Source organism: Daktulosphaira vitifoliae, unplaced genomic scaffold (assembly GCF_025091365.1).
Source record: "Daktulosphaira vitifoliae isolate Bord-2020 unplaced genomic scaffold, ASM2509136v1 Scaffold_100, whole genome shotgun sequence".
Taxonomy (NCBI): domain Eukaryota; kingdom Metazoa; phylum Arthropoda; class Insecta; order Hemiptera; family Phylloxeridae; genus Daktulosphaira; species Daktulosphaira vitifoliae.
The window spans coordinates 18,588-37,342 of record NW_026099669.1 but is presented as its reverse complement, the minus strand read 5'-3'; the positions used below and the strand labels follow the sequence as shown (position 1 = coordinate 37,342).

General features: G+C 35.6%; 1 protein-coding gene across 2 annotated transcripts; it reads left to right on the top strand.

Annotated features, from left to right (window-relative positions):
- Positions 1–2,627: 2,627 nt before the first annotated feature.
- LOC126909063 (uncharacterized) lies at positions 2,628–17,007 on the top strand. Of its 2 annotated transcripts, none has more exons than XM_050691433.1 (4): positions 2,628–2,768; positions 8,961–9,298; positions 15,583–15,861; positions 15,935–17,006. In XM_050691433.1, the coding sequence occupies exons 2-4, from the start codon at positions 9,002–9,004 to the stop codon at positions 16,130–16,132; spliced, it is 774 nt and encodes a 257-aa protein (XP_050547390.1). In that variant the 5' UTR covers positions 2,628–2,768; positions 8,961–9,001; the 3' UTR covers positions 16,133–17,006. The 2 variants fall into 2 exon arrangements, with proteins under 2 accessions (XP_050547390.1, XP_050547388.1); XM_050691431.1 differs by lacking the exon at positions 2,628–2,768 and adding an exon at positions 4,521–6,661 and having other exon boundaries at positions 15,935–17,007.
- The last annotated feature ends 1,748 nt before the right edge of the window (positions 17,008–18,755 follow it).

The window sequence follows — 18,755 nt, the reverse complement described above, 5'->3', positions numbered from 1 at the left end:
ATTACCACAGTAAAATATATGTAATCATTATTAAATATGTAATTTAGATTTTAGAATAATTTTTAATATGCGATTCTCATAATTTTGATGATATAATAGTTATTTTACGATACTCTTATGTGGTCGATTGTGAGAAAAAAAATTTCAAGCCAAGAGCCTTTTTAAGTACTAGTCAATACTTGTCATGCGTAATATTGAATGACTATGGTTATTTGTTAACACTCAATTATTAAAAAAAAAAATGCCGTTTTATAGTAGGGGAGAACGGGGCAATTTGTAGCTGTTGAGCTATTTTAATTTGGAATTACAATAAGACTATGTCAAAAATATGATTTTATAGATAAATTAATTCTTAAAATATGTTGTGAAAATATTGATTATACCTTACCAGTATTAAAATTTATAAACATTTTATTATGTTTTTTTGTGTCAAAAAAAATGTTTGTAGATTCATTACTTTTTATTTTTCGATACCAAAGATATATGATGAGATATATTTGATTCTTAGTCAGTAGGTAATATTATTTAATTGTTTGTTTTGAAATCATAAAAATAACTATGTGGTTTTGTGTGATAATGTTGTTTATGAAAATTTTCTATACTAATATTTATTACCAGTAGAAGAAATGTTTTTTTTTATTTTGTGAATTTAGTAAAAAAACAATAATTTATTTCATTTAAGTTGAAAAATAATGCCGCACGCTAAAAATAATCCTCCGATAAAATCAATAAATACATTATCAAAATATCTTGANACGCTAAAAATAATCCTCCGATAAAATCAATAAATACATTATCAAAATATCTTGAATAAAATTTTTGTTAAATTAATCATAGTTTTTTATTAACCATTATTTTTGTTATAAAAAATAAAAAACTGATTAGATGAACAAGTTATTTTAAAATCAACAAAAAAATAGTTCATCTAATAAAAAATATCTATTTATAAAAAAAATATCATTGAATGTAAAATAATAAAAGAGTTGTTGATTTCACCAAAGAGTTTTTTTAGGGCAGTTAAAATATTTTAAGGGGAATAATAAAATTGCATAATATGACATTTCATTATTCATTTTTTATAACTATCGAGTTATAATTCGCAAAGATATTATTATTATAATATTTTATAATAGAAATTATTTTTGTTTGTTATTTTTAAAATAATATATTAAAATTAAGTAAACTGTAACAATTTGCACCACCTTGGATAATGTTGTTACATTTTGACTGACTCCAGTAAAATATTCTTTTTATATTAAAAATATAAAAGTATTCATTAAATTAATTATATTTTTATGAAAACTTGTAACTTATAGATTAAAATAAATAAATGAAAATTTATATAAAAGTTCATAATAATAAAAATATACAATATAACACTACACAAGTAATGTACTGTCGGTTTATTAAATTAAAACAACAGTTTTAACTACAAGTGTATAGTTAAAAAGTTTATATTTATAGTGATTATGGTTACATTCTCCTTTTATATTAAATCCAAGAAATAGTAAAATTGAAATTTTATCTAAATATGTAATGTTTTAAATACCTTGCTTAAACTTTTGAGTACTGAAATAATGTTTGAAAATTATTTCAAGTGCATTTTTTACTTACATATTAATGAATCATACAAAATTAAACAATCAACGTCAAAGCGATAGTTTAACTAAATAGTAATATATTCTATGATACATTTAGATAACATTTTTTATATATTATATGCTTAGTATAAGTAGTTCAGGTATAAATTGAAATTATATTAAATTACTCATAATATTGTGCCTATATAATACTTCTGTCATTTATTTGATATATATTATGACATCAATTTACATATTATTTACCAATTTTAATTATTCTTGTAGATAACATTGTAACTTTTTCATTGTATAAGAAACACTCTTATTCAATTATCCATTTTGTGTATTACTTAAATTTAGGACACTGATAAACTATATAGTAACACAAAGATTTAATTTGTTTATTGATTTTATTTATTACACATGTGAAATATTTGCATTTAGTTAAAGTTTGAATCGCCATTTTTAAGATGGTGGGTTTATTTTAATAAAAAATAATATACTTTTTATAAAGTTCTTTGGGTACACACTGGAAAAAGTTTTACTACTTCCATAATTACCATTGTTTGTAAATTAATCTATGAAGGAAACTTTTCTTTGATAAATAATTTATTACTCTTAATAACTGTCTTAATTAACTATTTTTCATTGACATGTATAGTTGTTACCAAAAATAGCATTTTCTATGAGCTATTTATATAAGAGCTATATTTATTATATTAATCAAAATTTTGTTTTAAAAGAGTCATCATTAACTTGAACTTTAAAGTTAAAAGATTTAAAAAAATCTATACCTAGTAATGTTGTTTTATTTGTCTCTTTACAGTGTTTTAATTTATACGTCTGATTTATTTTGTGTAAACATTTTTCCGGAAACTTCCTAATGTAAAGTTATGTCATTTGATTCCATCGAATTCACGTGCTCAACCATTAAATTTAAAAAATCTTTTTATAATTACGACGTGCATTCTTAGAATTCTATTGATGAATTTTTCATTTTTGTTCGTTACAGAGACGATTAGTTAGAAAGAACCTGGCGATTCACCGTATTCTTTTGCAACNATTAGTTAGAAAGAACCTGGCGATTCACCGTATTCTTTTGCAACAAGATAATTGTACCGCACACCAACGTTATCTCAAGCAAAAGCTGTTCGAAGAACAGACAGAGGAAGCGTATAACAACCCAAAGTAAGTACCGTGTGCTTCAAGAACGACGGGGGTGAGGATACGACACAATATGTGTAATCACCTTTGGGATGTAGAGAAATTAGTGCGTTTTTTGTCGTAGGACAACGCCCGCGACATTACGGTTGACTCGATGACGTCAAATTCATGGTACCAGTGCGAGTGAGGAAATAATTAGATTTTTATGAGAATTCAGGGAAACCGACAAGGGTCTCGACCACCCTAACTTTTATCGGATTACAACCTCTTTTCTTTCGCTATCGGAAGTACTGCTCACTAATTGCACCGTTACGACATCGTGTTGGAGGCGTTGTGGTTGCTCAAGTGTAAACGTTCGATTAAATGACGGCGTATCATATTATTCTGTTGTATTCATCGCAAGTAAAAAAACCGCACCGACTTAATGAGTGTTTATTCGTACAATTTCAGTTTTGACACTATTGACGCATGTAAAATATGAACAATTATTTCCGAGTCCTCGAATATTACCAAAGGCGTTAAGTATATATACTCTCAAATAAACAATTAAATGAGCCACTAGATGATTACCTTTGACACTCGCTTATTATTTTTTATTTGTGCAAAAACAAGATAAATTTTTATTTTTCAAAATCAGATTTTGACGGTTCTTTTTTACGGTAAGTATAACGAATACGCCTTACCAAGACATAATATATAATTATTATGAGAAACAAAATATGTTTTTCATTTTCTCTCAGATGTACATATTAAAATTTTCTAGTTTTTTTAGTTTCCCGAAAGTTTTTGAAAAATGGAGTTACCTTGTTTTTGCACAGAGCTCTTCATTTTTATTATTTTTGCTTATAGTTATATGCAATCAAAAATAATCATACAAACTAACACGGCAGTAACATAGAAAATGAAAATATTAACGTTATTTGATGTTATCAAATTGAAAATATTTACATTATATTAAAATAACAATTATATAATAATTTGAGGTCTTGTGTTTAATATTTTTTAACAGAATTTTAAATATAAACTCGCTGTCAGTTCTTATTTAATGTTTATCTATGTAAATCTATGGGACTTGAAGAATAGTTCAGCGGCTATTTAGTGTATTGGTTATTAACGGTTTTTTACAATTACCACACAGTTGCAGACGTTAATAACAATCGTAATCATCATTATATTAATTGCGGCAGCGGCATTTTAAAGTGCAGACAACGGTATACTGTAATGCAAAAATGCGTTTATCTACATTCTTCTCATGGTCGCGTTGGATTTTTATTATTTTTACCATTTTTTTTATTTTTTTTTATTGTATTCGCTACAGATAAAATTGTGATGACTTTTTTCTTTTTAATGTCTACTTCGTGTCAACACCATGTGTCAAGACAGGTAGCATGTTTTACACGAGTCTAATAAATTAATTTCTTTTCTTACACCCACAAGTCAAAACAATTTCACATTTCATGTATTTTATTACTATAATTTTTCATTCTCCGACATTTCTATACTTATCTATAACTTTGTGTTAACTTTTAAACAACACTTGACGATTAGATGTCTCAACGGGAGGAATTAAATAATTATACAATATTATTAATTGGTAAAAACTTGGAAAATATATATTGATTTACTACTTATTGAAAATACTTCAAGGCTCTCCCTTAATTATTTTTGTTTATTTATAAATAAAATTTTGTTTCAAGTAAAATATGAGCTAAAACTTGTAATTATTGTTTTTTTAATATCAATATTGTTTTTTTAGCATCTCTAGTCTAACATTTAAATTTGACATTAGTAGAATAGGAATAGAAAAATTATGATATCGTAGTTTATTTTTCGAGAACTCTTACATTTGACAGTTGATGTATAATTTGAATTTGAATAAATGTTTATTGAAGTTGATTGAGATTTAAAAGTGTAGACGCACAGCTTAATTGTACAGGAGCGTATTTAGAAATAATTTTTAAGGGAATTAATTAATTTGTTTTACATTTCCAGGCATACTAGTAAAATTTGTTTGATAAGAATCAAAGTGACCACTAAAAAAACAAAGGCGTTCAGAGCCATATTTATAAGTTTTAACCTAAAAAAATATCGAAAGCACTGATCCGGGGGAGGCGATCATACCCCTTAAATACGCCCTTGCATAACATACTGAATATTCTCAATGTTGGTCGAGTAGTAATGGGGAGCTTTATTTCGATCAAAAAATACTATGTGCGTAACTCGAATAATTCACTTGAACAATATGGTGAAATACATTCATTAAGAATAAATAAACGTAATCAAAATATGAGATGTGTTTTTAATGCTAAAATAATTTATTTTTCTTTTAACTCAACTACCCCTTGTATTTACTGTAAACTGACTTTTTGATATAACAAAATAGATTATAACATTCTATGCTCAAAACGAATAAATTTAGCTGTAAATATACTCAACCATTGCCTACCCGCATGATGATGAACGGCGTTTTAAATGAGCCGCCTCTCGGTCCCACACGTCAACCCTCTGTCAGTAATAGCACGTAAGTGATTGGAGAGGGGCGGAGTAATCGCAGTGGCTAACCGCAGCGGCACGTCCTCCGATAAAACCCACCCGGTTGCTACACACCCCTAACGTACAACAAAGGAGCAATGGTACGAGTGCGCAGAGCAACCGAGTAAAAACGTGGAAACGGTAAAAACAGAACGGACGATTTAAATTTAACTTGATTTTGTCTTGTAATAAAATATATGAATATTACACATGGTACTTGACGAGGTCACAAAAAGTTTCCGCGACAAGGGAAGTTCTTGTTCCGAGTACTGGAGACTAGCAGAAGCCGATAACGGATGTTCCGTCGTGGACACCTCAAGACAACGCTGACCAAGCCGAGTGGTCTATGGACGGTGTGCGCCAAGGCGACTGGCGGCTCCTGCGGCCACGGTGTGGGCGGCGTTTGGGGATACCCCCGGTAGACTGAAGAAAACGCGACCGACCGACGCACGATAGATCCATGCTGCCACGGCAGTGTGTCACAGCCCGTTGACGTCACCGCCGGTGTTGAGCGCCGCATGTGAGTGTGCGTGTGTGCTGGCGCGTCCGCTCGTGTGTACGTACAATACGTGAATGCGTGTGAGTGTCCGCGTGTAGACCGCGGAGGGGAGTCCGTTGCGGCGTTGGCGATACATGAATGAACCCCCGTTGCCTTGAGCCGGTCCTACCTTCGGTACGGGAGATCGCCATTGGTCAACCGGCGGCCGGGTGGAAAACCCACGGTAGGAATCCGGGTGGGGGTTTCGGCGGGCCGCCCTTACGATGACGGCGGCACTGTTGCCGCTGCCGTTGCTCCTGCTCCTGCCGCCGCCGCCCGGTCCACACCGTCGTGACTTAAATGTCCACCGGAGTCAGGTGGCTATCTCAGTTGATCGTTTTTGGTCGACGGTATACCGCAGCGGTCATCATCACCGCTCACGATCATACACACGCGTTCATAGTTGCAAGTGCGTATTGCGACAGCAGACTGTATTTTTGAAAATTATCGTACTTCACACGACCGTCATCGACAATCTCTCGCCGCTAACCGTCGAGTGTACACTACATTTTTGTCGCATTATTCGTCGCACCGGTTCGCTGGCGGAACTTCGATAACAGTAAAATTTGTATTATTACCAAGTGAAGTGTCGTCGGCACACACGATCGCTGTGCACAATTACTTAAAAAGTTTACACTCGTTTTCTATTTGATTAATGTTATTATTTTTTCGCGTAATCGATAAATAAACATTTTTAATTATTATCAACGTACAATGGACACTTTGGAAGCGGTATGCGTGGATTGCTACCGCGAACACTGTCGGCGTCAAACCGAGCCCCGGACCGTTCGCGGTCGTCGGAGATTCGCCCCCAACTACAACGGAAGATACAATCGGCTTTTCATCGGTGAGTTTTCCCCATGCTTGACTTACACTCGCCCCTTCCCCTTTCCAGTATAGATCACGTCTCGGTTGGGTCGGCCCGTGTCTCATCGCCAACGTCGTATTTGCAAAACGCCGTTGAAAGCAAAAAACTGACGTTTTCAATGTTTCAGTCATTATAATAGTAACTCAAATAGGAACAATCCGTTCTAATCGCGACACGTTAGCGTTTTCTTTATCACGACATTATAATCGTCGCACTAGACTGTACACTCATATGTATATATTAATTGTGTATAATAATAACGATATTATTATAATGTATTGCTCGGTGCCCGATATTGTTATGTCTGCGCAGTCTTTTGAGTAAGGGAGATGTGTGAAAATCATTATAGCGCTCTGGACGACAGCCAGTCACTGAATCCACAAATCACATTGTGATGACAATTAAAATAAAAATTTAATCGAATACACGAGAAAATGTACGACACGTTTTTATTTTCACTTTTAACCGTACCATTGAATTTGTATTGACCTCAACCGATCGGCGGCGGTGACGAGTATGATAATCGCGTGTAAAAAACGATTCCATGCGAGTAGAAGATAAAAAAATCTTATTGGCATCATCGATGAGACGGCGGCGGCGGTATATGATCGCGACCCCAATGAGTCATCAGTCGCTTCCGGATGACGATTTCCGAAATCTGTAATAATACACACGTGCGCGTGTTTACCTGTACAGCCGAATTTCTCTCTCTCGATATTATGCCGCTCTTCTTTTTATCTGTTTTCTTCAATTAAACTGCCGTGATTTTACAAATTACTCACGCCTACTGTTGGCGTCCGATCGATATCGTATTCGTTATAATCATTCGGTTCGACTGCAGCAGAATCGACAGAGCACAATAATATCAACGACATTATTACATTCTGTACAAACACACACTTATTTGTTTGTGCGTGTGTGTGTATAACACAATTCACACGTCATCGCCGTCGACGGCAACAAATAGTAGCGACGGAATAAGAACAATATAATAATAATAGTCGATACCGTTTTTGTACATACGAATATTTTCGTGATACGCTGGACTAAGTGTTTTCGGCAGTTTTTATGAATCTCCAACACTATTGCAAGTACACGCATTGCAACTACAGTGTACATTAACGTGATCGCTTTTCCACAATACCGACTTGTCGGCGGTAAAAAAAACCCATGAATAAAACACGTAGACGCGAACCTGACGGGGGAAAACGCGTTTGGTCATTAACTAGCGTTACGATCGGTTTCTTTTCGATGATACATATGTCCCTATGGCAAATTTGACAAACGCCAGTTATTAAAACACTCGTTAGAAATAAGATACAATCTTTCTTAAAAAAAAAAACCCGTTGTTATCATGTTTTTTATTTTCTATGTGTCTAGGTGCTCACCGAGACTCGAATTCTTTTGATTTTTTCCCGTCAGAATATTTCTAATTTTTGTTATTACTTGCAAACGTCGTGATAATTATACAACGCGCAACGATCAGGTTATTCCCATCGTTTTGCTAGTAACAATAAAAAAAAAAATATATATATATATAGGGAAAATATCGTGAAAATCAGCAGTTTGCCGCGGATTTCTCGATAATCGTTCGGCGAGCTTTTGCAAAAAAAAAAAGTAATAATACATAAAAAAAATGTAAAGAATACAGTACCGCCTATGACGAGGACAACTGTTGAACGCGTTTTCGTCCTCGCTCGCGTGTGTGGTCCCCGTGACAACAATACCACACACAAACGGACAACAATAATTAGCCAGTAATGTGCCCCCGTGAGAGAGCCGATTAGCAGCCACCGCTCGGAAACGACAATATGCCATTCTCATCCCCTGCTACCGTCCTCCCCGCGTTTTCTGCATAGTGCAAACGCGTTCCCCTCCAGCGATTTGTACCGTGTCTACTAATTGGGGGTGCCGGCCGACATACCGATCTCGTCTAATAGAAACGGATTAAAAAAATAAGTACACATCTCGAGACACGAGTAAATAACGCAGCCGCATACCTTAGACCGGCTATCCACGTTACTAACACACGACGCTGTTCATCGACTGCATGTTGCGTGTTCTCTTTGATTCTACAAAGTTGTATATGACGAACCCGGTGACGGGCGGAGGGTCTGACCACAAATCGCACAATGACATTTTCTCCGCGCTAATTACGTTCGCCAGTGTCGGTATTGTACGCGCGGCACATTGGTCAAGAGACACACGACATTTCCATTGGGCTGGCCCGTGAAATATTGCGCATTTATTGTTACACGTTTTTTTTATTTTTTTCCAGCTGGTTCGTTCGTCATCGGTCTGATCTTAGTACCCTGCACCATGCCAGCTCCCATACCGTCGTCACTGCATTCCCATCAGTCTTCCGACGAGTCGTCCAGTCAACCGTCGGGCACGCCGTTTTGGTACAACCCTTGCGGCATGCAAATGATGGACGACATGAACTGCGGTCCCGGCAGCAATTGCAACGGCGGCGGTTCCGGTAGCGGAGGCGGAAGCGGCATGGGAGGCCATGACATGATAGACTCGGACCCCAGACGGTTGGTGGACGTCATCGATGGCGTGGCCGTGTCCGCCAGCAACGCACTGATGCACGCCGAACAGTTTGCCGGATCATTCGTGAGTATTTTTTTATTTTTTTCGTCGTTATTTTCCCCGGAAACGCGTTCCGAAGTATCATATCAAAACCAACCGTTGTTAGGTCGGTAGAATTGTTTTTGCACGTTCGGTCAAGTCATTTTTAACGGTACTTTTTTATTGTTTTGTTTGCACGACCGATATCGGTTAATTTACTAACGGGCGAAGATCGATTTATCCATTTCGGCATGTTTCTTCAACGCTGTATATTATTGCGCGCCGTGTCGATCTGATCGAGTGTCTGAATAAGCAAACGCTAATCATGATAATATTGTAACGATACTATAAATACCGTTTATAACTCCATCATTATTACTATGAATCGCTAACCGTGCGAGGCGCCGCACGTGCTCAGCATTCGGAGGGGGACAATGGCGGTACGAATGAATGAAACGGCGGCTGCAACAGTCGAATGATGTACCTTCGATTCGAAACGGTTTTTGGTACCGCAACCGTCTGAAAAGGTCGTCCAAGGGGTGGAACCGTTACAAAAGCGTAAAAAATTGCATTAGACACGCCATATGTGTTAATAACATTTGTCGAATTAGGCGAATCAAAATATTTTTATAACAAACCTCACGACCACTCATTCAAGTCACCGTAGGTCAAACTCATTAAAATGTATGTATCAAAAGTCAAAATAATGATACGAAGAAAACATCCAGTTTTTTATTCGAAGGAATTACATTCGGACATTGAAAATCCATTGCATTCATTTTATTTCGAAAAGATTTTTTTACGCCTAAATCGAGTCTAATTTAGCGAACTTTACAACACAAGTTCATTGTAAAATTGTTATACAATCAATAATTTGTACGATATTGTGTCATATCCTTCAGGTGTAAATAAACGTATGCACAATTGACGGACAATACATTGTTTGTATTTTTAAATCTATGGATCACTTTAGTTTACTTCGGGTACACATTTTTTCCTCTCGTTGATTAATGTCCAACACTTGTGTACCCCTACGCACCGACACAATAACCATAACATTACCTTCAGTACATCAATGTATTTACAACAAATAATTACATGTGTCATTTTTCCTCGTTGCGTTTCACATTATTTTACAAATCGATGTAACCAAAGAATTGTCATATTATTCCAGTAAAACCGATGTGCTTAACCTAATTATCGAATGGCTTTATTTACTAAAGTAAAATTTGTAAACACATCGTATATAGTCTGAAATTACTTTTGCAAACGTATCGATCATCCCGAATTTGGCGTCTTGTAAACACTGCGGTCGTGAGCAATAGCCACTGCAACCCATTCGGGTAGTATTTGACCTGATTTGGATTCTCAGAACCCACGACTGCTATGCATAGGCGATATATGTATACTCGATTACAGCGGCTAATCATAAAAAAATTATGTGTAACAAAATCTAATTAAATTTTGATCGTTGTAATAAGATTAAACGCACCACATTCGTTCGCTCTTTAAAAATAACGCTTTTGTAAGTTAAATATTGTTGTTTATTCTAAATATTATATAATAAATATTATTATTATTGTTGTTATTAAACGGATCGTTCTAAAACGGTTTATCATTCGACAAAAACTCGGCCCCATTACTATATATAGTACAATGTATCGTTTAAAAGAGGGCTATTTACAGCATCCGTTATTACGATGTCATTCATAACAGAGTTTGGAATATTTATTTTTAAACCTAATCTGTTCTAATTTCCATTTCAAAAAGAAATACGTTCACGTTTACATTTATCGAAAATGTGGAATGCATTTCCAAATTTTTTTTTATTAAAAGCGGTCTTCTAAAATAGGGTTTTTATAGAAATCACATAATTTACGGAAAGGTGCAATTTCAGATAAACGCAGTTTTAACTTTATAAACAAGTTTAAAAATAATAAATATTTTATTATGAAATTATCGAATAAAAAAAAAATAATAATTGTTTTTAATAATAAATATACTGACACAGAACTCTTAGATGTTTTAGTTTTTAAAATATGGGTGAGATATAAATACGAAATCTTTTGCTGTAGTAACGATTGATGACTATTGACTTATCTAAGGTTGTAAATTGCTCATCACTATATTTTATCACATTTCTTTCAGAAAATGATCAAAAATTTTTCTGTCGTAAATTCATTTGGAATGAGTCGTCTACATTCACATTAATATATTTGCATTCACCATTTTTTAAAAATAAAGCGAGTACATACATAAATGCATTTTTTCACACCGATTCATAATCAGTTTATTTAATGTGTTTTTTTTTTTGCACTGCATCTCCATGTAAAAAAATAAACCACAACAATGAATTTATATATTTGTAGGTAAATTGCTGGACAGTACAATATCTCAAACAGTAGACAATATTTTCCCCATTTTCTCTTTATGTACGTCTTAATTGTAATAAAAATTTCTCGAGGTCTGCAAGACGATATTAAACAAAAAAAAAGTCACAGATAACACAACAATGCGAATGAATTTACTCGGAGATAAGCCGTCGCAATTCTCATACTTATGACACCTGCGGAAACCGTTTTGTGAATGCCCAAGACCGGTCACCGCTGTCACAGCAACGTCTACACCCACACAGTCTATTATTCTCTTATTAAAATATTGTTTTTCAATTCTTATGTAAAACAATTGCAATGTATGAATTACGAATCGTACAAAAAAATAAACCGAAACTGCGTCAGTCGAAGCATAAAAAACGATTTTCGTTGTTTGCTTCACACGCAGCGTTATTGGACTATAGTTTTTAAATAATAATTTGGCGATCGGCATGTGACTAACAGGGACTGGAACCATATTTTTTATAGGTTCCGGTTCGGTTCGAGTTTTCGAAAATAAAAGTTCCGGTTTCCAAAAAAATAGGTTGCATCCAAATCGTTACAATTTCATTAAAAACTTCAAAATTAAAGTTCAATTTAAAGTCGTCTCAGAAATTAGCAGATGTGATATTCAAACGTCTGTCCAGTTCGTTGTAAAATATTGGTTGCTGTAAGGCGTTTATAAGGGGGGGGAGGTGTGATGGTGAATCGCCTTTCGCTTTGACACAAGAATTTCTTTAAAATCTCACAGTTAAAGAGTAATAATATTGTATAATGTATTTTAATTTTAACCTAATTTGATACATTAATAAACCAACATACATATTATACTTATTAACTTTTTTTAATCATCTCCCTCCCTTATACCATCACTTTATGGTTAAGGAGACATTCATTTGCATCCATTTTTGACTCATGTGTAAATATGAAGTTATAATGTATACATTTATCAATTACAAAGTCTCGGACAAAATTATATAAAACCAAATTGTAAAATCTAAAACTGTAAACAAGTAAATTCTAATAAATATGACTAACCATGATAAAAAATAATCAGGTATAAACATAAATTTCAGAATTAATTATCCATAACATTTATTTAATAGAATAATAAATAATAAATTTTATACATATTAATTTTGATTTTACTTTAAAAACTCTTATCTTTTGTTATTGTTAAATACATAAATTTACTTGATACACTTTAGAACAGTCTTTCCACGTTGATGTCTTATTTTTGTCACAGTAGATAAAATAATTATTAATAACAGATTTACTTCAACCCATGATACCTCGGGTAGATATTATATATATTATTAATTTTAATAAAAAATGTCATTAACATAACAAAATGGCACGCGTTTATTAATGAGTATACGTGTATTATTTGAAATAGAATCCAACAGCGCGCCAAGACGTAAAATAAAAACAAAATTATCATAATCACCAAATTTTAAAGAAGTTTAATTTGTTTTTAAATCCGTAAAGCTGTACAGAATGTTAAACGTTTTATCAGTTGTCGCGTTAGAGAAAGACGCAAGCCAAAGTCCGTTGAAAAAACCACAAGCATACAACATTACTATAATTTCTCTTTGTGACTGCGATAGTCATAAATAATAATAATTTAGAGCCGTATAGTAATCAAACAGGCCATAATTATATTTTAAGTATAATTATATCATTTTAAAAATAGAAATATAATATTTTGTGGACAACAAACAATTGTTGGAACTCTTGATTAGTTCATAAATTTTGATTTGACAAACTATAATGAAGCTTTTACTAATTATTACCAACATAATTTGTTATCAAAAATATAAAACGTTGTTAGAGTTATACAAATAAAATACTGCTCGGCGGCTAAGAACCGTTTAAACGAACCTTTACAGGTTCCGGTTGGGTTCTTGTTCGTGGCTATCTGAAAAATTCCTATTCCGGTTCGGGTTCTAAAAAATTTAAAGGTTCCGTTTTTTTTAGTTTCATTCCAGTCCCTGGTGACTAGAATGTTTTTACAGACTGCGTGTCGCCGCCGCCCAGAGTCGCTTTTTCAGCGAAATCAATGTACTGGAGTCATTCATTGTATTGCGGGTGGCGAGAGCGCAGTGAGAACGAAACCGTATGTGAGTAAGAGAGAAAAGAAAGATGTTATGACAGAAACGTCACGGCACTTTTTTTTTTTTATTTTCCTCGAAAACCGTCTTAAGAATTCGCCTACGGATTGCTTATGACGCGCAGTCGATTCTTATCGGTAACCGGATACCACACAGCACAACAATGTTCGCACCAACGTGCACCGGCCTTTGATAGTTATCTCTCACCCGCGGTAGCAAAATCGTGTACCATCTCAGATAATCGAAGGTGCACGAATGCAAACGGCTCATAATTGTACAACTAGGCAATCTAAAAAATACTCAGAGTGTCTGAGTAATCGTTAGGGTTGTCTAGTCTGACATCGATCGAAGTCCGAATGAAAACTTTGGTTTTAGAACCGTTTAGATGCACAGTAGTTTGCCCCGTACAAGGATAGACAGACACGTTTTCGTGCGGTAATCGTTTTTAAAAATAAACAAAAATTGTGTACGTTTAATGTTTACAATGAAGATCTTTGTGCAACAACGCAGTATGTATAACGCGAATTCGGTAATAACAATAATCGCACGACTAAATAATCTCAATTAGAACGTATTTATACTTAGATTTTACAACATGATATTTGGGTCATTTATTCGTCATTATGACTATAAAAATCTTGTCCGACGCGCAAAAAAAGTGCATCCGTAAACGGCTATCATCTATGGGAAAAAACTGTTCTTTGATCTACTTGAAACTAGCGATTTAGCGTATTGTAATGTACTGTCGTTGTCACCGTCCGTGTTTTTCCATTGAGAAACAATGCGATTGTTGCAGCCGACAAGTATTGTTTTAATTGTAGGGCATTCGATAAACGTCGACAGAAGGCCACTGCCGCTAAAAGTTTTCCACGGAAAAAAAAAAGTGCCGAATAAAAAACCGATTCTGTTTAGATCCGCAGTTTTAGTGGATCGCTATCGGCACCGGCGCCGTCGACGACCGTGAGAGAAAGCTCTAAATACGCTGATGGTTTCATATACAACAGTATTATATCTAACGACGGGCGCAGCCAACGACGGCGACCCAATCGGACGGAGAGAAGCCGCGTTCTGTGTACACTATTATTGTTTACAAAATGAAAAATCAAAACAAAATTATTGAAAAAAATCGTACACATGTCACTGACCGAATGTGTCGACTCATCACTCGGTTCGAACAGCGCCGGTTCCCAACGTTCGGTTATTTTTTTCGGATTCCGTAGGCGCTATTATGCGACTACACTATGTGCTGCCACACACAAAATATATTCGGTTTTTGTTATACACACACTCGATTGATTTGTTATGTAAACGCGCTGTGCGTGTGATTTTCGGCTTGTTAACAACATCGAGTAGTCTACATAAAAAATACATTTATCAAAAGTTCCTCGTCCGTAGACACTGAAGACGTTCCGCCTCACAGGTAGCCACCACGATAAATATGGTTTTTTCGACCGTGTTGCCACACCGCAGCGTTTTCTTGCCACCCGCCGAGTGGCTCAAGGCGCCCTTTAATCTCATCTGATCGACGTTTTAGCATCTCACCTGTTCCAACGTGTCAACACTATTGATTGCCAAAACCGAAAATACACTCGTCCGGTGTTTCCATCGAACGCCGAGTTGTTACCGCCGCCTTATCTCTTCCGCTCTCGGACGTGCCCCGCTAGCGTACGGGATTGACCGTAACCGCCGCTCGTAAACGATCGGTCGTAATAACGGTGTCCCGCGATGTCCCCTAGACCGTCGTTCATTCTCGACGGAGAGGAATCGTATATGATCGGATAACCTACACGATTGTTATGATTTTATTGGATACGATTAATTTTATGAAAATCTCATGTGTCCCTAGGTCAGCGAAACGTTCCACGTAGACGTTAAACAACACCACGACGTATGGAAAGATACGTCTCTGGTGTGGTTGCAACAAGCCGAATACATGCCCAAGGAACTAGACGTGCCCCTGGACGAGCCGTACCTGGACAGCCTTACGCTCAAGGACGTACTGCACGCCGTCAACGTGGGCATGCAAAATTTGGCGGTCGGTCTAGAACAAGTGTCCTGGGACCAGGACAGGGACCGCCTGCCGTACTCCAAGGATTTCAAAGAGGCCACATTCAAGCTAAGAGCTGTAAGTGTTTTCCGCATAGTGTTTCCGTATGGTGTGCACGAACAGTTGTAATGATTTCCTTGTTCGTTTTCAGGTCTTGTGCGAGATATCGGTGGCCATCATTGAAATAAACGAGACGGCGACGCCGCCCGTATCGCGAGACATCATGCCGGCCGAATCGAGATCATCGGCGGACAATCGGTCGCTGAGGGACTGGCTAATTCTTCGGGAGTACATCACCAGCCTTCAGTATATCATTCAAGTGTTCGAATTCCTGAAAACGAAAAAATAATGTCGCCCAGTTCCTACCGGACGCCAACGTAACAACGGCAGCTACCAAATCGTCACCGGCCACCGCAATCGAAATCAAACTACCTATTCGCGGTTAGGTAATCGAGTCATCAAAAACCACCGAGGTCATGTCAGGGCCCAACTATTTATTAATAATGTTTTAGTGTTTTCCACGACGATTATTATCGATACTTAATTATTATTATTGTAATTAATTAAAATCGTCATGTCTTACTGTGCATACGAAACCTATTAAGTTTTCATCCTCCTTTTTCGTCGTCGTCGTTTTTATTTATTTATTTATTTATTATTAATTTCATTTTTATCGTTGAGTATTTATTTATTTACACTTATATCGAACGTGTTTTAGTTTAAATGATTTTTAAACGATCTATTAATTATTATTATTATTATTATTATTTTGGTACACCGAACGGTTACCCGCACTGTTATATACGTTGTATATGTTTATTGAATTGTTTTTTTTTTTTTTTATACTCGTAACGTAAAATCAAAATATTATAATTAATATTATTCTAGTTTTGTTAAACTCTATATACAGTCATAGTTGTTATTATTATTAAGTATTATTTTTAATTGTAGTCTAATCAAATTCCTCTGTCTTTTTTTTCACTTCTTTTTTATCTTTTTCTTTGCTCGGTCTTCGTCGAAGCCATTTATTTATATGTAAATACTATTTGTTGTATCGCGATCGAGATACCCTTCTAAACATGTTCGCCTTTTGTAAGTATTGTCTGTGATATTTTAATTGCCTATAAACATTTATAATAATGACGGTTATTATTATATATTATAATAATTATAATTACTATTATTAAACTATTATACTATTACACACTCTACACGTGCGTTTTGTCTGTCAGATCCGTTCTGTAACGATGGATTTTAATTGTAGGGAATATATATTAAATATGCGTATCCGAATAATTATTTTCACGCGCGACACGTTCGTTTGTTATCGAGACAGATTCCCCACCGGGTCTCTGTTGTGAGGGTGTCGGAAGAGAGGCCCTTCGGAGCCTAAAACAAAGAATACATGGGAAAATAAAATAACAAAATATTAGCAGCGATTGTGTTCGCCTGTCATTGGAAATCGTACATGGCCGGGCAGTGCGGACGAGCCGGTATTATTATAAATACCACCGTGATCGTTAAAAAAACAATAAATTAAATTAAAACAACGTTCATACGTATTATTGGAAATAGGTAAAAAATATTGGAAAAAACCATATAAAGCCTATGCGAACGGGTCGGTTGTCGCGCGGTCCGACTTAAACGGAACTAATTAGTTGTTGTGCCGGCCAGTCGTCGTTCATACAGTTCAGTATTCATTGTCTTATTATGCGGCCGACAGCTTGTAAATTGCCACTTGACCTGTAATTTACACACGTGTTACCGTCAGGCGTGCGCATAACAATAATAAAAATAACCATCGCAGGCCGCAAGAACGTACAAAAATAAAACAAAACAATACTTAACAGGCTGACGACACATCGTCAATATCAGAAGCCACACACGAGGGCGGGTGTTTTTTAGACGGTGGCGACACTCGCAGCCAGGGTAAGTGTACTGGGCGAGGAGAAATTTATCGATAAAACATGACAGTGTTTTGCCGTTATTGGTCCTGGTGGTCATTGGAACGGACGCACGTTTCTTTGTTTGTTAAACTGTTTTGCCCAACCGAAAAAAAAAACGAGCAGTAAAAAACTATCAAAAAGAAGCCGGCGGATACGTGACCGTGAAAACGGGATAAGAAACGCCGCGAACTCGTCCCGTTTCCTCAACGGATGACCGGAACGGCACAACACGTGTGTACTTAAGAGTGTGTGTGTGTGTGTGGTATATTATTATTGTGGTTTACCACAGCCATCTAGTGTTAATATCCATGTAATAAAGTAAAAAAACAGCAAAGTCCAGTCGTGACTCGAGTTGAACATATAGGCCATTACGACGGCTGTGTAAAGGCACGTCAAGGGCCAAACGACATTGAAAAGATTGAACAAATCGCGTGTCGCTTGATAACGTTTAACAGAATTAATAATTTGAAAATATGTGTACAATTACTAACTGCCTTGAAACATCGATGGCATGCAACACAACTAGCGTTATTGTTTTAACTGCGCTCTTTATTCGTTGGCCGTCTAAACCCGTTCGCTTTTTGGCATACCTCAACGCCGCGTTATTTACATGGATCACTCAAAAAACTTCAATTATTATTTATTTATTTTTTTACAGTAACCGTACAAACTCTCAGAACAAAATTCTGAAAAGATGAAATCGTTAAAAAAAAACCATTTTTTACGGTACCTTGATTTAATAGGTCGAAACGTGTCAGCTCGATCGCTAAAAAAAGGTTGTTGTGGCGTTTTTAACAATTATTAAAATATAACGGTCTAGGGTTTTCCGGAAGTAACCGGAAATCTCGCTTTGAGACTACCGGTCGCGTCTGAACTAAAAGGACTCAGAATCAGCAGGGGCTGAAAATATCTATAATCGTTTGTTTATCATTTATTCTAATGGGAACTGCACTTGACCTGTTATGGTTGTAATAGACCATCGCTTGCCTACCTGCAGCGGTACAATGAATGCTGTTCAATTGTACC

Excerpts from the sequence above, each read along its gene's own strand:
- LOC126909063 (XM_050691431.1), top strand. The coding sequence starts at position 6,529 with ATGGACACTTTGGAAGCGGTATGCGTGGATTGCTACCGCGAACACTGT. Across the intron at positions 9,299-15,582 it reads AACAGTTTGCCGGATCATTC|GTCAGCGAAACGTTCCACGT; the intron begins GTGAGTATTTTT and ends ATGTGTCCCTAG. Across the intron at positions 15,862-15,934 it reads CCACATTCAAGCTAAGAGCT|GTCTTGTGCGAGATATCGGT; the intron begins GTAAGTGTTTTC and ends GTTCGTTTTCAG.